This window comes from Trichogramma pretiosum, unplaced genomic scaffold (assembly GCF_000599845.2).
Source record: "Trichogramma pretiosum strain Unisexual culture from Peru unplaced genomic scaffold, Tpre_2.0 scaffold119, whole genome shotgun sequence".
Lineage (NCBI taxonomy): Eukaryota > Metazoa > Arthropoda > Insecta > Hymenoptera > Trichogrammatidae > Trichogramma > Trichogramma pretiosum.
Genome location: NW_019640845.1, coordinates 43,416 through 66,818, shown reverse-complemented (window position 1 = coordinate 66,818; position 23,403 = coordinate 43,416). Strand labels below are relative to the sequence as shown.

The window sequence follows — 23,403 nt, the reverse complement described above, 5'->3', positions numbered from 1 at the left end:
ATTCGAAGTAAAAATAAATTCCAAACTTGATATTTTGAGGATGGATAAATCGAGGATCGGTTTTTTCGAAATGAAAGTCGAGCAATTGTTTTTATCGTCATTATTGCTAATTCTTATAAAGGAACACTAATATAATACATAATACATCAGATACAAATTACAAAAGAAATGTTATTAACGAAAATAATTCAGCTTTGCTGAAATATTAAATACAAATCGTCACATCATCAATCCTTATCCATTAAATATTCATAATCCAATTTTTTTCTAAAAATGTATACATTTAAAGTACAGACTTGTTGATTGAACTGGAGGCTTGTTAAAAAAAATAATAATCGAAAGTCGCGCATTTTAAAACATATACATAGTAATGAAATCGAATCTACCTACACTTATATAGAAAAGGTGTTAACACTCTATATTAATCATAGTTTACAGTTTTTTGCTTTCACATCATCATTTCTTCAACGTCAAGCATAGATTTTTATTATATATATTTTTTTTGTTTCAAAGTCTTCTTTTTCCTTTTTATACGAGAGTGGGCTTTTCCAATCCGACAGTTTTTAGCTTTGTTGTTACAAAAATGCAAAAATGCGTTGCAAACATATGAATTCACATTGAAATAGTTCTTTATAAAAAAAAGATAAAGGTTCTCCTTTGCTTCGATTCTTGTTATATCAGCCCTTTGTAAAAAATATTATGAAATGTCATAGTATCTTGTTTCTATAACTAAGACTTAAAAAATGCAGAATTGAGTACTTTTTATGAAAAAGATCAGTCATTTTTCAGAAGGGTAAATATTTTACACAATCACAACTGTCGGATTAAAAACGGCTCAAAAATGTCGAACTATCTATTTAAATTTCTATATAGTTAGTGTTAATTTAAGTTTTAACAGTGTACGTTCGGTAAATTCTTATCTTTATTAAAGTGAACATCGAAATGTATTTTTCCCTTCGTGAAGTTCCTCGATGCCTTCAAGACATGGCAGGTATGTTATTATACTTTTTTTTAAATATTTAATATCTGACATTTTTTTCAATTTATTTCCCATTCATCTATAATCATTATTATATTGTTTAGACGACATGAACAAGGTATACATCGTAGGTATACATACATTGTATACATTTTGCGCTAAAAATACCAAAAATTGTGTGAATCTAATAATAAAAAACATTAAAAAAGTTCAATTTTTAGAAATAGCAATAACATACTACATTATTATCTTATTCTATGATAATAATCCAAAGCAGGAAAAAAACAGCAAAGAAGTCTCGCAAAAGCAGCATTTACTCAAGTATATCTTTATCAATTACAAAACATCTATAGCCAATTTAATATATATAATAAATATACATAATCAATGTATACCGCGTGAATGCGATGAAAATAAAAAAAAGTTAATACACGGAACCTCGCCTAAAATAGCGATACTCGTACATTCAAAGTCACAGTACATCGGAAAACTTTATTGCAATCCCACGTACATATACACGCACACGAAATGTTCGTTAGATCTCATGGAAAAATATATAGTATAGCAATTTCAACGTTGCCAATAAATGTTTCGAATAATTAATTCTTTGATTGTAAAGTCGATTGAGTGAAATGTTCAATGCCTGCGCGCGCGCGTTTTGTGTATATACGCGCGACCCCGATCGAACATTTCACTCGATCGACATGCAAATATCATAATAATAATTTTCAAAGCATTCATATAAAGTCCGCCTCTAAATTACGTAAGGATTCTGTTGTTACTGTTCCGAATCGAGAATGTCTAGTTAATAAAAATATCGGAAATTGATTTTACCGGACATTATCATTTATTACAACGCAAATTAATAATCCGAACGAATAGTTTCTCCCCTCTGGACAATCAGATAAGGTAATAATTTATAGTAAGTTATTCTTGGTATTTCAATATCCCTATGCAATTAGAAATTGGACTCACAATAATTATTACTTACTATACTTATACCATAATTAAGCATCACAAATTTCAACATAAATATTGGCCTGCACATACTGAAACGCAGTCGCGTACTTTAATAACTCTGTCAATTATCATTATTTAATTAATGAGTAAAAAGGCGTTTAAATACATATACATCAAAATGGCACCTACAGAAAATAATGATCGAGCGTGCAAGCAACCAGGATACGATATAATTTTTTTTGGTATCAATCTCGTGTTATTACTATAAAAATTTCTTTTTTTCGTCGAGCTTTTTTAAGAAGGACTTTATCGTTCTTGCTTTGCGCACGCCTTTTTAGAATCCTCTTCCGTTACATTTTTTTCTTTCGCAACGCAAAAAATTCTCTTCGTTTCATTCGATATCCTACACGACTATCGTCGCACGCGCACTCGAGTATTGTAATCAGGCTACATATATATCTATACACAGCTTCACGTGCGTGCCTTTTATATAGTCAATTATTTTACACTTGATCGCTCCTAAAGATTCGCGAGAAAAATTTTTTTTTCTTATAAAACACAGAGCACCGTATCCCGACAAAAAAGGAAAGAAATATATTTTTATAAAAAATGTTAGCGAATGCAGAGTTTTCTTCAACTTTTTTTTTTTGATGAACAACGAAAATATCTTCGTATACTTACGAAAGAACACGTCGTTGCGTCTTTGCAAAAGTTGAGAGAGAAGAACAAAGAAGAGTTAAAAGATTACCCCTTGGTTTCGTTAATGTTAACTGGCAGTAAACGAGTGATAACCTCAATCTTCTTTTTACGATTAATGACATTTTCGATCAATGAATCGATAGAAACGTATGTGTTGGCAGTGTCCGTTAAATATGTGTGTATTTTTTTTTCGTCTGTTTATTGGCGATAATTGATCCATTTCTCGAAAACATAATCAATGTTGGGGCACCGGTTCATACTGGCGTACGTATTTTTCGATTTTTTTTCTTCTCGTATTGCTACTTCTTAAACGTCAAAATTGAGATTCGCGTAGAGACGTGGTTGCCCGATAAGCTCCTACGTGAGGCAGGCCCGAACGCTCACGGCCAGGAGTATCGTCGTGAGAGCAGCGCAAGCTTCGATCTGACCCGCACCGCCACCAGTGGCGAACGAGAATATGGATGACGAGTGTCGACTGGACGGTTGCTCCGACGCCATTACGTCCTCGTGCGTCGGCTGAGGACACGGCAGCAGTTCGGGCTTGAGGTCGAACAAGTGTTTCACGTAGCTCGGCTTGCCTTCCACGACCACCTATAATACGAACAAAAAAAAAGGAGTCATTTTTTCGTACTCGGTGCAATTTGAATATGACATTTTTTAACTCGATTCTTACCTGAGCACCGACTGAATAATCTTCTCCTGCGCTGTAATCCTCGTAACCATCGTTATCGCCCATGTACGTTTCGTCCATGCTATTTTGTCGAGCGTGGTAATCTACATCGAACAAAATTTTTGAATTTAAACATTTGTCACGTAAAATTTCATACTTTTTTTTCGTCTATATAAGACGACAGAAGAAAAGTTTCAAGTCGCTTACCTCCGTGACGGGAGCCTGTGTTTCGAACAATTTCCAGTGCTCGATTGAGATCCTCGCCTGTGTCGAATCTCGATTCGTAGCTAGCCTCGAGGAAGCACGTCAATTCCTCCAAGCCTTCGCGCAATTTGCTGTTCCTCGTCTCGTTCCTCAGACCCCAGATCCAGGCGAGCTTGCAGTCGCAGATGAGCTTGTTGCCTGCAGCAAGAAAAACCGACGGAGCGGGTATTTTTAATCTGTCTTTTTTATAATTGCATTTGTTGCGAGAATAAATGTATACGTGTATAATAATATTTTGGCGCATTCGTCGTAAATTAATTTTGGCGTATTAGGGAATCCAGTTCGGCAATGAAATTTAGTCAACGCGAGGGTTGCCGGTACACGGCTCGGTATCGAGTTTCTTATACAATATTATCTTCTCCCGGGGCTTGGAAGATCTTCGACACGAGTATCTATATAACTGCGAGCGACGTCAGGGCCAGCAGCAGCCGCAAGTGCAGCGCGCGGTAACCTCGTTAATTAAAACGACCTCTGCACACTGGACTATATAACGTGCGCACTGCATGCGGCCGGCACATTGCACTCCTCAAGAGATAATGAATGAAAAAAAAAGGAAGGATTATTCAGGAATCGACCTGCAGCTGCAAGAAATTCATCGTCGTCGTCGTCTTTCCCATTTAAACGTCGATTTGCGTTAGTCGCTGGCATCGCACGTAGCGCACCGGCTAATTTTCAATATTATATTACAGGGTATTAGTCGACTCGGCGACGTAATTTGTATACACATGCTGAAAATTTCAGTCGGTTCGTTAACACGATGTTATTCATGAATTCTATCAAGATTTTTTGAATTTGAATCGGCGCGCGATATAAAATAAAAAAAGAAACAAACTTTCCCCCTGCGTGAATAGAAACTCATTCAAGCGTAGCTTACAATTTTTTTCACTTTATGCAAATTTTATCCTACTCTCTTTTTTCGCGCAGACCTCGTAGCTCAGCACAATACGGTTAAGTATACTATGCCTCTTGAATGACTAATTTTTTTAAGCTCATCAAAAAGAGCTTTAACAATATTAATTCAAGGTAGCTCATCAACCTTTTCTCCTTTTTACCCTCTCGTCGCGTTCGTAGAGACTCCTTTTCAGACGTTTATTCATTATATGGGTATATAAAATTTAATAGTAGAAGAGAATACACAGTAAGTCGTACTTTGGATTTTTAATTTTAATTTTTTCAAAAATATTCGAACGGCCAGTGCGTTTTATGGACTCGCTACAGGGCGTGAGCGCCTTGGTAATTTTTTATTGTTTTGTTTCGGGTGATGCGTCTTCGATAGGTATCATTTTCTCTGTTTCTGCAACTTTTTCACTCTCATTTTTCTCTCCCTTTCTTTTTTCTTTGTCGTCATTTATAATAGAGTAGATCATCAAGCTACGCGAGAGCGAGAAGGAGTAAGCCAGATTATAAAAAGTCAGAACTTTCTGGCCTTTACTGCTCACGTTCTTGCAGTCTATTGTATGTTTTCTTTCTTGGCATCGGTCCGTTTCGATAAATAAAACCATATCATATGCTATGTGTTTATGCGTATAAATGTAGATTTTATCCGTGGTACACATGCACTACATTTGATGCCTTGTTTTCTTAAGATGCAACCATCGGTACTGGTCCTTACGTTTTTTTTCAAAACCGCGCTATTTAAACTAACATTTCACTTCACTACTTGCAGACTACCGAATTATTGCGCTCGCAATCTAGTGGTGGAGACTTAAAATAATATTATCGTATTGTGGTTGAAAATTGGACTACATTTTTTAAGCAATTAAACTGTGATGTTCGGTTCATTTAAAAATTGATCTTTATTTATAACATAATTGTAACAAAAAAATTACTAAAAACAAGTTAGTTAATGAAAAAAAATTTTAGTTACCATTTTGGTCTTGGCGATACTATTTAATGTTAAGCATTTCTACGTATTTCCTTCTTTGACGATTTATTTATGGATGTTATATTGTTTTTTCTTTTTCCTCGCTTCAACCTAGCATCATAATATTATGTAAAAGTTTCAAAATTCTCTCGCTCCTTTTTTCTTTTCCATTTTCAAGTTTAAAATACGCGATCGCACGCGTTAGCCTGCAAGCGTCAAAATGATAAGTGTACACTCGGCCAATCCACTCAACCTTGATACATCATAAACAGAAAAGTGTATACCTATACGTCCAGGTACAGCGAACGTATATAGCGAAGAGAAAAAAAATGCAAGAGTTCGCTTGCTTGAGCGACGCACATTATAGATATATAGTATATGTGGATGCTTTCTAGGGTGTGGTTCTCGCATCATCGATACGCTCCTCACGAAGACACGATAAAAAGCATACACAGCTTCGTGCATTGAAAGAGTCTATGTGTATGTGCGTATCGCGCGTCGAGAGCGATCGAGAGACAGAAAAGCTTACACGCGCGGTATACGCACCCGAGCTCTTTCTCGTATCATCATGAAATATGCAAGCCCTGAAATTACTCGAATGGAACGCGAGCGCGGCGCGTTAAGAGGGCTTCGGTATTACGGGGAGTATATTGTAAGGAGAAAAAAAATGATTTTTTTTCGGTGATTCGTATCCTATATATAAATGTGTAAGACGTATGGAATGGCCACATGGTATCGAAGACGCGTCTATTGCTTTGCGGGAGATCTCGCTGAAAGCCACTTTACCGGTTATTGCTTTTTGTTTAATTGAATATTTGATGTACGATTTATCAAATTATTAGACGCGCTGGCGCAGCTCGAGAGAAAAAAACGAGGGATTTATCAATTCTCATTTCGCATGTCATTTCGAGCTAACAATTGAATCGAGGTCGCGACCCGAGCGCGTGTATTCGACTATGTTCAATTAGAGTTATAACATTATGGTTTTGATTAAAAAGTAAAGAAAAAAAAATAAATAAACATATTAATGCGTGTCCGACAGGCAAAACAGTCGTTATATATAAATAAATTATACCAGGCGCACAAACGCACCCATATAGCAGAATTCATCAATTTGACTGACATAACGTTCGCTTCATTCACCCTTAAATATTGTTGTTATGCATGCATGATTAATTATGCCAACGTCATCATCCTTGTCCGAGAAAAGTGTCTGTTATATGCGAGTATTTATTCCACGATTTGATGCCTGCCAATTTGCGCGAAAATTGATCAAAGAGCAGATTAAAACAAATATCGTACCTATATAAAATGAAAATAGCTGCTGGCCGAGCAACAACAATTTTTCTGCGGAATACATTTTTCTAACGACTGGCGCTTTCAGATAATCATTTCCTGTAAAGCAAACTCGCCGTCGAATACAAGTGAACACCGATGCATCGGTAATGCAACTGCGAAAGAGAGAGAGAGAGAGAGAGAGAGAGAGAGAGTGGTACGAAGTGTGAGTGAGTGTTTAATATATATACACGTACTGTTGTACGTCTGTTTAATTATTCGAATGGCATGGTATGACCAGCAGTACGGAAAATTTTCTCTCTCTTCCTCTCTATACCCCTCTTTCTCTGTTGCTTTTAGAATGCGTATATATATATAGAGGTATTTATAAAGCATGCAGACAGATACACGAGTTCAATGTTCTCCTTCGGGCTCGCTGCTTCTTTCAATCGTGCTAATGTTTTTGCCAATCTATATATCCTACGTACGTACGATGAAAAGGTGTATTACTTTTTTTTTCTAAAAATTCTTTCGGTCTCTGAAACATACGGGTTTCTTTCAAATACGCGGGCCCCACGCACACATACAGACAGATGCACATCGATATCTCGCGAGACAGTACGAAGTACGAACCCTGTGTTTATAGCAATTCTCATATTATATATGATAGGTGTGCACATCGCGAGCGAAGCTTTATTCGCGGCCAACCGGCTCTCGATCTTCGATCGATGATTTTCGATTAAATTTCGTGTATACGATCGGTGCGTGCATAAAGTCTCAAACAAATCCAGGCCACAGCAGAGTAGCTGCAGCAGAGCCTTTTATATTTATAGAAGAGAGAGAGAGAGAGAGAGAGAGACGAATCTTTGCCCGAACGAGTGCGCCCGAGCACACGCCCTCGCAGCTCTCTTATATATATGTACTCTCGATACAACGCTATACCGCGCGCACACTCCGTCGAATGCTTTCTCATTTGTCATTTTTCGTATAAATATAGGTACGCGCGTGTATCGCGCGCTGCGCTACTGCGGTTGTGCGTCTGTGCGTGCGCTCGTGTTTGTTCTGCTTTCCATCGCACGAGCTGCTCTTGCTTATCTTTGCTTTACAGTCGCGCGAGCGCTGAGCAGTTCGAGAGCTGCATACACATACGCGCGCGCGCGGTTATATGTATAAGCTTTCAGCTTGTTTGTCCCAAGCGTACATTTTTACGCCACGAGGGAATGCATTCGTTTATTTTATACATACATACCGATACGATATACGTATATATGTATAAATCGTTTAAATTCCAATGATGTGCACTTGCGTATATTTATTAATAAGCATGTGACTGACTGAAGCAGAGAAGTAATCAGACGAAGAATGGAGAGAGAGAAAGAGAAAGCAAAAAAGCGAATCGCGTATTCGAGATAAAAGCTATTAGTAGCCGATTAAAACCAGTATTTTTCTAATTAAAAGCTCATTTGAATGAGTTCAAGTTTATAAAATAAAACTTTGGCGTACTGTAGGGTACATATAACTGAGTCGACGATACTCGTTCGTTCATTCTGCACATTTTGTATATATCGTATCAGCGCCTATTAGCGAAGAAACGATGAGAGCATCGCTTTAATATTTTCCTCTTTTTTTTCAACTTTACGCGCAGCTGCAGCAGCGCGCAGTACTTATGACTAAGCGAGAAAAAAAAGAGAAGCAAAAAACAAAAAGTGTATCGAGCTTAAAAAGTGTACGCTGGCAAGAAACAGATGCACGTAGGCAGAAAGTCAAACTGAAAAGGGTACGGTTGAGTAAGAGAGCGAGAGAAAGAGAGACAGAAAACATACGTATAGTTGCGGTCTTATGTAGATGCAGCGCGCGAAAAGTAAGTACATCCATAGTGAGCGATGTTGTTGCGCGGCGCGTTAATTTCCAGGGATTGGATGCATGGAATCCATATACGTCGAAGGAAAAAACTTTCGCATTCAGACGCCAATTTCAGGTTTTTTCCGATTGCGATGTAGGTTCGCGTGTATACCAACGTGTCTTTATGTACAACTGTGCGCGCTGCAGTTGCATAAAAATGTACACTTGCGCGTGTTATCGGGAAAAAGTCGATATGTATATTCGTATATAGGCTAGATATAAATAAGTGCGATCGCATTGCAGTTCGTACTCCGCGGTACAAATGAATCCAAGACATGTGTCAACCTATGCAATACGTTCTTTTACTAATTGCAATTTTAAACTGATCTAATATGTTACTGCAGTTGATCAAAACTGTGGATCAAAATTGTTACGTTGAGTACTTATTTTCGCACGATTGCTTGCTTTTTCTTCCGTGCCTCTTGGCACAGCGCATTATCGTAAGCGCACGCGAAAGTTAAATGGAATTTGAAAAAAGCTCGAATCCATTCAATCGCGCTCGATGTAAGTGTTGCTTTGGGGGCTTGCGGAAAGCTCACGAGGTGTGACGCTCTGCGGCATTAGGCGCGCGCGCGTCCCACACGACACTCTCAGAAGCGAGCCTGCGATTGGAAAGAAGGAAAAATTTCAATAACGCGAGCGCGACGCGTTACTGCAGTGTGTATAGGTATAATATGAAAATAAATCTTTAGAATGGAGCTGCAAAAGAGATGAGAGCTTTACGCGCTCGCAAAAATGATTTCGTTAATATTTACCTCCTGCAGAGTGCGAGCTGCTCGCGGCGATATCGACAAGATACACAGTATATCAATCAAAATAGTACGCACGCTAAGATATAGGTATTCGCTTGGGCAAATTCGAAGTTCGGAAATAGTTTATAAAAATATTTTTCCACGAAACAGGGCTGAAATTAAAAGCGCGTATATAAAAAATATTTCAATGGGGAAAAATATTTTTTTTGCTTCACGAAAAAAAAAGGCTTGGGTTACTCTCGTTGAACTTTGCACTCGCTGTAGATATACCGTCCCAATAATCAACTCTGCATACATCGTTCGATCGGCGCGGCGCGTATTAAATGTGAAAGTCGAAGTTTGCCTTGTAATTTCAACAAAATGAAATTCCTCGTTTTCCCGTGTGTTCATCGATATACTCCATATACGTACGCGGGCTGGAACAATAAAATTTGCAGCGATTAATAGACTCCCGGCGAGCACGAGCTTGAAAACATTAATATTCGTTGCGAACATCGAGCTATGCGCGGGATCGAGGCTCTTTCCTCCTCGTGCTGCAGTTCGGGCGTCGAACGTAACACACGAACACACACACCCATTCACACTCGCATACACAAGCGAGTATAAGTAGCGTATAGAGATTGCAATCTCGGTGCATGTAGTGTAGGTGTATACGCGCGTGTATGGAGCGCATACCCATCTCTCGCGGAAAGGCCAAAACTATGCGTACAGTTACTTTTGAATGTGTGTATGTGTGCGCTGCTGTTCATACACACGATGCTCGCTCATGATACAGGTACACATACACATACGCACGGCTGTATACGAGTACTGTACGCGTCACACGTATACACATACACATACACACACATCCGTGTGCACGCGTAAACGGGCTAATTAACCGAAAGCACGCGAGCTTGCAGCAGCTGGCGCGCAAGCTTGAAATTAGCAAAGTCATGACTTCGATGAGTTCATCTCGAGCTCACCCTCTCTCTCTCTCTCCCTCCCTTCCTTCCTCGTGCATTACACACGAAGAACACGGCATATTTTGATAATATTGTGCGAAGGCGGTGTTATCATCCCACGTGAGCTCGCGAGTTGCTGGAGATTCTCATCTGGCCGACTTGTAGCCTGCCTTACTGCCTTATATGCATGGACACGCGTAATGAAATCGCGTGTACCTGCAAAAGGCATAAATATCGAGCAAACGATGCCAAAAGCAAGCGTCCTTCAATGCGCGTACACCATGCACTGCCGGCATTTATTATGTATACTTTTCATTGAACTCGGGCAGTAATACATATTATAAATAAATGCACGCGCAAAAAGTGTGAATTTTCATATTTTTTTCTAGAGTAATGAGGTCTGCTTTTTCGAGTGGATTTTTGTACCTACTTCCTACAAATTTTTTCCTCCTTCGACTCTCAATGTTTTTAATTAATTCGGACTTGTAACGTTAACGAGTACGCGGCAAAGAAAGTGCAGAATAAAAACAAAATACTCTGTTTGCATTTACTCGCATATAAATGTGTATACGTAACGACCAAGTGGGCTGCTGCTGCCGCTGCACGCGTGAATTACAGTAATGAGTCGTTTAACTTTTGTGTTCGAAATGAGAGAGAGAGAGAGAAAGATAAAAAGAAGCAAAAAGAAAAGCAAAGAAATTTCGGTGTACCCGGAAAATAAGTATGTTTGTGTGTTCGCAAGGGTGTAGGAGGGTGTATAATGCTTGCATATATGTTTACGGAGGCTGAATGAAATTTCTTCGTATAGATAGATCGCGCGCCGTGTGGCACGCGTCGGCACGTAAAATGTGGCAAGTTCGTGGCCCGTTTTTGCGCTATTGAAAAATTCCATGCATCCATGAGTGTATGTATGTATGTATATGTGTGTGTGTGTGTGTGTGTTTGTTCAGGATTGGAACTCTGTGAGTACCAGATGTAATATATAAATTAGCTTTTCTTTCTATCTCGGTGTTTCGCACGAATATGCTTTTTTTTGGCCGATTTCGTTTTCTCATTCTGATGAAGAATTTTTCTACCGAAAACAAAATCAAAGGCGTGGTTCGATGCGGGTGTAGATTTTCATGTGGTACATGAACACGTATACGCATGGGTATTCTCCGACGGTCCAGGTATCTAGCGATATACCATGCATAAAAAAAAAAATGAGAAACAAGATCGATGATGCGCGCAGCGAGCTCGCAGAGAGATCGTTAATCTTTTTGCCCAGGCGTACGAGCGCGATATCACGAGAATTACGAGTCGATTGGCCCAGCTGTGATATCCGAGATAATCTTAACTAGTGGCTCGAGACAAAAACGCAGGCTAGTAGAGGATCCTCGAGGATATCGCCGCACGGAGAAAACTCATTCGGGCGCGATATACACTGTGGTTGCGGCGCGTATTTATACCGCACATACAGTCCGCGAGAGAAAAGCACAGACGCAGTCGTGACACGAGAAAAAGTCGCGGCGCGTCGCAGGCGAAACATAAAGCGAGAGATAGACGACGAATGTGCCACCGAGAAAAAACCCTGCACCGAAAGTTAATGCCAAAGTTTTTTCTCTCTCTCTCTCTCTCTCTTACCCAACTTTGCATTGTGTTTAGCGAAGTTGTATAGTCGCTTCATATTATACATTCGAGTCGACTCAAAAAAGCTTATATACACTGGATATGCAAACGAAAAATATAAACGTTTTTACGCCACTGCTGTGTATATATTTCTTTTCCGCGCGCGTCGTCGCAGTCGTCGGCACTGCGAGAGGATGGGCAAAAAAGTAAAAAATTTAAAAACAAATTTCGACGCGCCGACTCGATGACGACTACGACTACGACGACCCCTCGCGCTGTGCTACGCGGTGCGCTGCGATGCATATGCACAAGCCAATCTCGAGGAATATTATATACACAGAAGAATTCGTAAGCGGAAAATGAAATTTAGAAATTTTCCAGCCTCCCCCCGGCAACGGGACGCTTATATGGAGGGGGGCCAAGGCGACGAAAGCTTATATAGGTTCCATTTTTTTTTTTTTTCGCTCACGCCGCACTCTAAAAACTAGGCGTATAGCGGCGCGGCACGCGGAGGCCGTTGATCGGGGCCGGTGCGCAGAACCTCGCAATAGCTGTGCTGCCTAGACATTTTTCCGCAATTTCACGCGAATAAGAGTAGAGAATTATGTGATTCGCTCTCGTCCCAGACTGCAGACGCGCAAAGAGAGAGAGAGAACGGGATAGATAGACAGGCAGACAGACAGACGACAGACAGTGGCAGCAGCAGCAGCAGTCGCGACTAGGCAGGAAGGTTGTTTAACATCAGGAAAGGGGTGTTGCCATTTACCACGCCTATCCGCGTTAAAATTTTGCTCCCTTCGGTAAACTGCCGTTACAACGGTAAGCGTAAAGCGTCGTCGCGCGAGCTCGCTTCGCTCCGTATATATCCATGCTGAATGATTAAAACCTAATATAAGGGACACGCCCTACATAATCTTCTCTTCGCTCTCTTGCGCTTATGTAGCGAGGGTTGCCTTCGGTGTATATGCCATACATACTGCATATATGCCGTTGCTGCTACTCTATGCCAGATAGAGAGAGAGTTTGTTTTCGCATTTCCAACGATTTTGTTTTGCTCGTGCGATTCGCGTATACGTGTGTGTGTGTGTGTGTGCAGTGTATGTGCGCTCGCGCGAGTCATTTCACGGCTTCATTCGAGCCGTCATGCTCTTTCGCTCTGCGAGCTCTGCGCCGATTGCTACTTCAGGCTTCATTAGCCTAATGAGCTTTTCGCCGTGATTCGGTAATCGACTAATCGATCTAAAATGTTCCTCTTTTTTCTCTCTTTTTTCCATCCTATATGTGCCGAGCCTGTATCGTCGGCTCCCGATCCTTTGTCAGCGTGCGCGCTTTGCGCGTTTGTTCGAACGCTCCCCCCAATATGTGCGACGCCGTAATGTGTTTTAAATAAAGTATATATAATGAAAAAAGTGAGCGCACCGTGCGGCTTTTTAATCGATGCCGCCCCCCACGCGGCGCGGTACATGGAACGCGGAAATCACTTAAACGGTACTAACCCGATGGGCTTAAGGCCCGACGCTCCATACGGGAGAAAAAGCTTTTTCCACCGGGGCAAGACCATTGGCCGTGCTCGAGAAAGTTTTCTTAAGTACACTAGCACGTAGCAGTAGCGCGGTATATATAGCGAGTCGGATACTTCAAATTCACTTTTACAAAAGGAGCTTCCACGTTGCTGCTCCACGAGCTCTTAGAGGAAAACTTCATCATTAACGGCTAGCTCCGGCTCTCTTTTTTTCTTGCTTCATCAAAAGTATACATATGATGTATATACGAGGATCGTGGGCCAAAAGGTGAATTTAGCTGATATAAGACCTTTATTATATGCGTACATACTCCCTGCTCGAGTGAGCGAGAGGTACGTGTAAGTATGTATACTGTGTCATAATAGTCGCAGACTGCTATACGCGAATGCGGAATAGAAGGGCTTTAATGGAAAGGTAAAGTGAGCGAGAGACAGAGAAGGCGTACTTTGGTGGCGCGTCCGCCGCGTCAGAATTAATTGAAAGCGCTTTCGACGAAGCACTCGAGGGCCGTTCGTTCGCGCCATTGTCCGGATTAAGCGTTAGCAGCAGCGGCGGTGCACATGTACGAGCATCGCTCGCGAACATCAGGTAGCAGCTTGCACACGTTAGTGGCTTATGTACATGATGATGACTCGAAGAGAGAGAGTGAGAGACAAAGAGAGCTGTGTTATGACTTGATTTCATCGCTCAATACCCTCTTCATATTGTTCGACTTGACAATTGTTCGCTATATTCGTATTATAGGATATAACAGTATTGCAGAGCTCTTCTATTGCTGAGATTATTGCTCTATTTGCCAATGTGCTGAGAGCGATATAGTCTCGTTACTGTCATTGATTTTTTAATAAATCGCTAATTCGCGACTGTTTACTCGGAGGCTGGCATGGAAAAAAGCTCGCGCGAGTCAAACACCCGCGCAGTCCTATAATGCATCGTTTGCCGGTAATTTCGAGCTCGTTTGTCGCGTTGATGCAAAAAATGGATAATATCAACTCTGTACATATAACGTGTCTTTTTGCGAGTGCCACACTCTCTTTCATGGGTGTATAAAATGCCTGATTCGTCATATTTACCTTTGACTCTTGCGGCGTGCGCTCATGCATACACACACACATGCATTAAGCTCGTACTAGTGGCGAGTTATAACGCAGTGAAAAAAAATATACCCTTAGGGAGCTGTAATCACGCGTACGTACACGCGTACTAACTGTAGGGCAAATTAACGTTTTTCAACGTTTTTTTTTGCATACCATGGCCCCGCGCGCGCAGCGAAAAATTATATGGAGCGAGATAATTTTTTTTGTCTACTGCAGCTCTCGTGCAAAAAAGAGCACTGTTGATAGAATATCGTATAACGTTCGGGGGTTTCTCTATCCTCTAACTATCATTCCTTGGGTTACTTTATGAGAGAAAATAAAACGTGTGCGGATAGTTCGCTAATAGTACGAACCATATACTTTTGCCTTATTAATGCAATGCAAATAAAAAGAAATTCATTGGAAGATACGAGATGAAATATTCTCGTATATTTTCAATTCATCGGCTTTTAAATATTTTATCAAAATTGAACACAATGAAACCGAGTTTTTGTTTTACAAATATGGTTAAAGCTTTCAACAATGGCATAACGCGGAAATTAAATTAATTTCATCAATTTTTCAAAGTGTTAAATGAATTTCCATTTCCCGCTTTTATTCCAAAAACAATGATTTATTTGCGTTTTACACTGATGAAAGGAATTTAAAGTAAAAGCATGATATTGTAATAAGTAATACGCGATGTAAAAATTTGTGCCGAAACGTTGAATTTTCTGCTCGTAAATCAATTCAACTTTATTTTCTCAAGTTTAAAATGCAAGGAAACCGCAGAAGGCGAGATCGAGAGAGAGAGAGGCTAAAAATAGTAAGGGTTAGGCGTGGCAAAGGCATGATCGAGAAGGTTGAAGGATGGAAAATGAGATATAGTGTAATTGAGAGAAAAAGAGCAAAAATGCAAAAGATGGAAAGAGTAAGCAAGGGAGAGCCGAGAGAGCGAGAAATGGAATGGCAGAGAGAGAAAATATGATAGCGTACGCGGCCTCAAGATATATTAGCGTTTGAATGCTGCCGCGTGCACGCGCTGCGCAACGAGGCCGGGGCATGTATGAGAGGCGTCGGGGCGAAATTAGGATTATGTCGAGCCGTCTTTGACAATGGGTAAATACACGTTTAATACAAATATTATATTCGAAAAGGAAATGAAATGGAATTTGCTTTGCCGCATCTAATCTATAAATGTATGCGCGTGAATGCTCGGGCCTTTCAAATGCACCGCAAGCCGTGTATTTATTCCCTCGCTCGATGAGTTTAATTTTCAGATAAATCATCTGAATAATTATTCAGAGGCTGCGCGTCGTAAATAGGAGAGCTTTCAAGCTGCACGAATACAAAGTTTATAGGCATAGAAGGCATATGCGTTTTATAAGTTGTTTTCCCAAGATCTGAACTGAAATTAATTTCAATTTATAATAAACATTATTTTTCTAGTTTCTTAAATTGATAACTAATTACGACAAAGAGTTAAAGCAGGTGTTTCTTGATACGAAAGTTGATTTTCATTACGTAAAATATCAAAATATCACTGGATTTACCCATAGGAAGGAAAATGAAAAATTGATCGTTTGACTTTGACGACGCGAATCGCAGAAGCTGCAGTAACTTCTTACAAGGCGCCTTTGCTGCACGTTATATGCATGGAATACGCTCTCGGCGAAATTGCATTCGAAAGACGCTTAAGACTTGCAGATACGTTTATAAGCGACAATTTCGTTTGTATCTCGGAGGTGCGCGGATCGATGTTTACGTGCATCGCTCGAGCTGCGTTGCAAGTTCATAATGAGATTTGCGTTTGTTGCCGTGATTTTGCGTATCTATGGACTACAAACGTTTTCCGGTATAGAATGAGAGAGAACTAAAAAGTCGAAAGACGACTCGTGTAGGAGTGGCTGTGGATAATGGAAGATTTATAAATTTTTAAAGGGCCGAGGATAATTTTTCTCTTGTCACCCCGCACTCTGACCCGATTGACTATTTATTCAGTGGACGAAATGTATTTACACGCGTATACGTGTCGTAAACGTATGTAACTGCCCGTACGTACTGGAGCTGCGGTCAAATCGTGTGCAGTGAATCTCATATCTCGGTCGTGTGCCGCGCGCGCGTTCAAAGGATTTCAGCTGGCTCTTTCGGCTGAAAGCATGGCTCGTACGCCCGAGACAGGAAAAAGGGAATTTCCAAATGGGCTTGACTGCGTTTCAAAATTGTGGCTTGACTGAGGAGAGCGAGAGAGAGAGGGAAAGAGCTTATCTTTCGCGTTCGCCGCTGCCACACACTTCTTTTTTTCGGAAGGCGGGAGGGAGTGGCAACGTTTGTACTTACGCACGCCACGGAGCTTGCAGTTTGGTATGTGCTTTTACCCAGCGCGCGACACGCTTTAGATTAGGTTTTATCGAGTTCTGAAACTTTTGCGGCGCGTCCACGTCTGTTTGTGTGTGTATATGGCGAATTTGCTTTGTCGACGCTGCGCCGCACATACAAAGGAGTCGATATTTTTTGTTTCGTTTCGCGTAGCACACACAGTGGTGCACGATGAAAAATAAAACAAATTACGCGACGCATACACTCACGCCAGAATATACAGGAGGCGAGTCGAGCCAAAATTCGTCCATCTAATGTCGTACTAATTTTGGCCTTGTAGATAATTTTGTTGTAGATCATGTAAAAGGATATGTTTTAGAGCGAGCGCACATTAAAGCTCTCTTTTGTATAATAATATGTACGTTATAATGTAGTTTGAATCCGACTCTGTGTACTGTGCTTTGGAACTAAATACTATGGGCACGTTCGCTAATTAAATCAGCTGTGTGGCATCTAAATGTGAATTGGGACTATACTACGCGCGCACACTGACACACAACTTTTGGGCTTCAGATCTCATATTCTCAAAATAATCCTTTCGACTGCTACATAAGCCGCTATCAAACTTAGAAATCTGTTTCGCTCGCGTGGATGTATACTACTGGCTCAACTTGGCGTGGCGCATCGCAAGCTCCGAAGCTTTTGACTTCTCGCAGGCATTCAAAAATACATTTATACGTGTGCATGTGATACATACAATACACGTATTTATATCTAGTACGATGCAGCGCATTTATTTCTCTTTTTTTCTGCTGGAAGCTTGAAACTGATTTTATCGGAAAAGCAGGTACTCGGGGAAAAATATGCTTTTCTCCGACCAGCGCAGCTCGCGTGAGCTCCCGCGCGTAGGAGAGTCGCTATATATACGTATATATAGCGCGGCAGCACACAAAGTCGAAATCTCCCGCTCGCCAATTGAGCCTGATAAAGTGTGGAATTTCATACGCACGTACGTATATGTAGAGTTGCGCATCCGACCGCGGACAGAAAGAAAAGCTGCAGTGCGCTGCAGTATATACGCACAGCACGGGAAAATCCTTTTATTATATATACCGTTATATATATTCGTTTGAGCTTTCCAAACGGGGGAATAATATATTATTTACCATGGCTATATACTTATATATCTGTACTTGCATGGAGCTCGAAAAGGAGAGAGAGGGAGAGAGAGAGAGGATATATGAGACGTCAAGGGGCGCGTTATACTTTTCGAATTAAGCACTCTCTTCTGGCTGCAGTAGCTACTTCTACTCTGGCTTTTGCTCATTTTTTCACGCTTCGTACTTTCTTTTTTCATTTGTATATTCTTATGCAAGCTTTGCATTCTGACATTTTGTTGTTTTCAGATTTTACTTTTTACTTTGGCTGCGAAAAAGAATATTGAAACGTTACATGGCTGCTACTTTAGTTTTTTGTTTAAAGAATTCCCCAAAGTTACTCCGAGACCTTATGCCCTGCGTTTCGAAAGTGTATTACACGTACATTGATGGATATCCTAAGCTTCCTTCCAACGAGATTTCATTTTTTTCCTTCTATATATCGATCAAAAAACTTTTGTAAGCACAGCGAATTCGAAGAGCAAATGTTTCTCTCTGCCCAGAAATTCGGTTTGCAGCACTCGAACGATAGAGAGCGAGAGAGAGAGAGAACGGAATTTCATTGCAAAATTATGGAGCTGGTTTTTTTTCGTCGTACAATTGACCATTATTAAAGCGTGCGTGACAATTTGCAGTTAAGCGGGCAAATTCAAGCCTTTGCCAAGAAACTACCGGTCGTGCCCCCGTATATACCGAAATCAGGTCGATTTTTTCCAACCCCCTTGCATATACATACATACATACATACATAGCTCGTCGCTCGTCTTTTTTAGATAAAATTCGAGTCGATGGAAGAATTCATCTTCACGTGCTAGGACGAGACGAGCGCAGTGCTAAAACATTGCGCCGGTGCCAAAATATACACGGCTTATATCGATTTGGGTCCCTTCCTTTTTCGCACATATACCGCGCATATAACTATATATATATCTCAGCGTGCGAAGTACAGTAGCTGCACTCAAGGCTAATAAAATTACTCGCGCAATCAGTCACTCGTCGAGGTGAATTTTATATACATACGTATACGAGCTAATAATCATCGGCGCGGCTTCTCGAGCTCAGTACTGGTAGCTCTGTGTACACAAGCTACTACTATGCGCGTAGAGAAATATAGCGTCGTCTCAGCATTTTAAGTAAAATAAGAACTCGAATAGTCAGCTGCTCGTGCGGATATCCATTTGCCGAGTCGATAAAAAGCCCTGCAAGTCGTTGGCCTTTACGCATAATATATATAACGCAGAGTCTGCTGCTATCCTCGTTGATGTTCTGGTCAATCTCGGTAATTGCCACGCTCGTCGTTTCATCGTCTAGCCACGGCTATATTATATACGCATGTGCAGCTATATAGTTCCGGGGCTCTCTCTCTCTCCCTCTCTTACGCGCGCGCCCGCGCATTATCAAGGGAAATGAACATCAGTCGCAGCGAAATCGCTGTAATTAATTAGCTGAAACCCCGCGAGACTGTGCTCAAGCTCGCAAGCGCGCGCGCGACTGAGGGAAAATGTGATTTTTTTTCCTCTCTTTTCCTCCGCCAATTCCGCCGCCGCCACCGTCTTCTCTCTTTTTCCTCGGTCTAGGCGATTTTTGTGCCGTGCGATGCTTAATTGAAACTCAAGAGACACTACACTGTGCTATGCGTTCTTTGATTGAGAGAGACGTATAAGCGCGCTATATACGCGCGTAGGTGGGAGGCGAGCGATGATGACGATGCTGATTTACTCTCCGGGGGATTAAAGACTATCCCTTATTTGGCAGAAGCTGGAAATTTTTCTGCGAGAGTGTCGTATTTCGATATGCGCGCAAAACGTTCCTAATATTACTTATTTGTGCAAAGAAGTCCGTGTGGAAAAAATAGTCTTTTCTCATTACATGCCAATACATCGATGTAGTTCCTCGAGAGGGGAAAATATTAAAAGTAAATCTAGTTCAAGAGATTTTATAAAAAGTAATTTAGTTAAATAATGTTGCAAAAGAACATAAATTCGTTGCCTCAAAGACGAGATTGCCCAAGGTCAACCCTTCGAGCGAAATAATTTGCCTCCCAAAAAACTGCCAAAACGTGTGCTACAGGAAATACAGTATACGTAACATAGATGTACAATAACTTGTCGAAAAAGAAGAAAAAAAAATTAATTTGCATAAACGTTTCTTATTCTGGCCTATGTATACACAATAGAGAAGCGAAGTGAAATTCCCTCTATCTATACGGCTGAAGCCGGGCGTCGCAGCAACGATCGGCAGGCATAATCTTCGCTTATTATGCCTTGTACTCGGCTTTTGGACCCTCCTTGTGTCTATAGCACGGCCGACGATATATATTATACGATATACATAAGGCTCTGCAGCGGTGCTCAAGAAAACTTTCGGTATACGTCTGAGAACGAGGCTAAGTGTTTCCCCTTTTGCTCGATATATATACGTCGTACTTATATATAGCAGGACGTCGAACCATATGCTTATTATTAAAGAAGAAAACTGCCCTGGAAGAGAACGCCTCGTCGTTTGTATATAATGCATATATAGCTCGGCAAAGGGGTGCGAGAGAAAAGTTCCACGATTTATATTTATGTACATATTATGTTTATATGCAGGTACAATACGAACGTTGAAAGATTCAAGGCCCCGCGCGTAAAATTCAGAATGCGTAAATTTCTCGGGAGATAATTGAAATATTGGATGAACAGGTGAAAAACGCATCGTCGCTTCTGTCCACGCGATGCGGTAAAATGAGCTTTCCTCGGCAATATCCTCCGAGCTTTTGTATGTGTGTATAATAACGCATGTGCTGGACGCACGCGCGAGGTTGAAATAATGAAAACTTCGGAGCTTTATAATGCAGAATGTGGAACGAGAGAGAAGGAGAGCCAGAGAGAGAGAGAGTGAGATAAAATCAAAAGTATATTAATATATACAAACTGTCCCTACGCTGCAGTGCGATGGCAAGAGAGAAGATACATGGCGCGTGAGACCCTCTATTATAATTAAAAGTTGATGCTACCGCGCTATGTTGCCGCCGCCGCCGCCAGTGTACCGGTGAATTTTCGGCAAATTAACAATATTGCATGGAAGGGGGTGGGGGCGGGGGAGAGTACAACGCACGCACACACACACACACACACACACACACACACACACACACACATACATATGGCTGAATAGAACTGCGCGCGAGCGCGTCGAGATTGAATTATGATACCAGCAACGGCAGTGGCGGCGGCCTGCAAGCTGGCTCCTATGGCTATGTATGCATAATATAAGCAAGGGCTCTAGCAAATTGAATTAACTGCGCGAGAGCGTATCGGATGTATATTAGCTATGATACGCTTCAATGGAATTGCGATGTTACTTAAGTATATAGACGTTTTTGCAGCACAAGCACCACCATCGCCGCCACGCGCGGGTTGAAAACTCAAGTTGATTTTAAGTATTGTGCTCTCTATCTATCTCCCACTCTCGCTGCTGGATATATCATGAGGGTATACGTGTGTGTGGTTCTGTGCGCGCAGATTCTCCGATCCTGTATTATGTATATACGTTTACTTTGCTACATCATGCGAAATGAGTTTTAAATTAGATCAGGCAAAGCAGAATAGACCGAATCGCAGCCGTAAATACATCGGCATTATTTAGCTCTCGAGAAGTAATTTCATTATTTCAAAGTCGTGGCGGCCATTATTTTATTAAAAAAAAAAACAAATGATAATAATAACAATAAAAAGAGAGAGTGGCTGAATGTCTTGTTCGAGAAGAAGCGATCCCTCGGCCCCCTGCGCTGCGATGAATTTTCACAATGGGCACTTAACGGCTAATTAAAGTTTGCGTTTGTCGTGTGCACGCGTCGCGCCTGTGTAATATCGATAAGCTATATATACACTGCAGGACCGACTGAATATACACGCATCGAAAAATCGACGCAGCTCCTGTACGTCTAATAATTCAATGTAATCAAAACCAACTGCTGCTTGATATTCCCGTATACGGGGTGAATCAGGAAAGATGCTTGGAATACAAATTTTTGAAATTCTGACCTTGCCATCGGAGAGTTAAGAAAAAACCCACTTCAATAAAATTAGATCATTTTTTTCGAAAGCAGATTTGAGATTCGTACACGGTGCCGTTGTTTTGGCCACTCGTGTGCTATCATCCATCGTGATTCTCCCCATATATATTTTATACAAGCACGCACATTGGACGCGCATTTATACACACGTATATCGTATGTGTGTAATTAAATAAAGTGCCCCTAATGGATTGCATTTACACACTTTGCACTGGCGTACGCATAAGCATGCGGCACGGCTGGTGCGCGCGATCGGTTTCTGCGGGTGTGATACGCGCGCGCGCGCCTCGGCCACGTACGGCCGCTTAAATATATTCAAGTTTGAAATGAATCATCGTTGCCCGTTACGCCGTGAAAGGGCGTGAAACGTATCCCAAGCACTAAACGTCGCTTGCCGACTTTGCGACCTTAGGCTGTTTATCTCACTTCTTCCCTTCTTCCTTTTTTTTTTAGTTGACGATTTAATTTCTACTGCGTGTACGCACTAAGCGTCGAGTCAACACCCGTGCCCTATAGCAATTACCGTATTGTGTTCGCTCGCGCCTCCAGCAGCTCCTTTTTCCTAATTAAAATATTATTTGCAAAAGAAGCGACGTCGACCACCGGGGGTGATGTGTGCTTTTACAGGATTGAATTCACGCGTTGCGGCGCGCGAGCTGCTCGGCACTCGCGTAATGCGATCCACTTTTGTTGCTTGTGTCAATGATCTCGCGCTGCATCGCTGCGTTATATATACACGCATACGTATACAGCAGCGACAGGACGTTTACGAGGCTGTTTCACGACTCCACGTCAAAGGCTTGCGAGGCCATTTGGATAGGGTAAAGAAGCACCAATTAAATGGGCGAGGTTAAAAGTTCACTTTTAACGATTCTATGAAAGTAAAAAAAAAAAAATGCAGCGGCGGCAGCGGCAGCGAGTCAATCTCCTTTGTGGCTACCTCGTCAGAGAGTTAAACAAGCATCGGAAGTATGAGAGATAAATGTCGCTTCTCCCTCTCCGTCCATCAGCTGTATAGTTTCAGCGCGCAGCTGAAATCCGCATCCTCGCTCGCTCGCTAATTACCCAAACGAACGGAAGAACGAACGACCGAAGGGTGGTATATAGGCGCGCGCATCGTAATTGCGCCGATCGCGCAAAGGTTTGACTTCTCCTCGGTGCGCGCTTGCCTCTATTTCTTCCTCGAAGAAAGCATTAGGGAAAAAAAACAAACGAGTATCGATTAAAGCTCCTGCCTCTCAGCTCGTGTAAATATATTTACACAGTAATCCTCTTTTGCGAGGTCTTTTTCCGATTTGTAAACTTTTGGGGTCTCTCTCTCTCTCGCGCTAGCTCGGCCACGACTGATTCA

At 41.4% G+C, this 23,403-nt stretch overlaps 1 protein-coding gene across 1 annotated transcript in view; it reads right to left on the bottom strand.

The window, feature by feature from the left end:
• Window positions 1–1,318: 1,318 nt before the first annotated feature.
• Window positions 1,319–23,403, bottom strand: part of LOC106657456 — a 61,498-nt gene continuing 39,413 nt past the window's right edge. The window contains exons 4-6 of the mRNA XM_023463576.1: window positions 3,516–3,710; window positions 3,312–3,412; window positions 1,319–3,229 (exon numbers count right to left, since the gene is read on the bottom strand). Of these exons, the coding sequence (XP_023319344.1) occupies window positions 2,996–3,229; window positions 3,312–3,412; window positions 3,516–3,710 (530 nt within the window). The 3' untranslated portion in view covers window positions 1,319–2,995. The remainder of the gene's footprint in view (window positions 3,230–3,311; window positions 3,413–3,515; window positions 3,711–23,403) is intronic.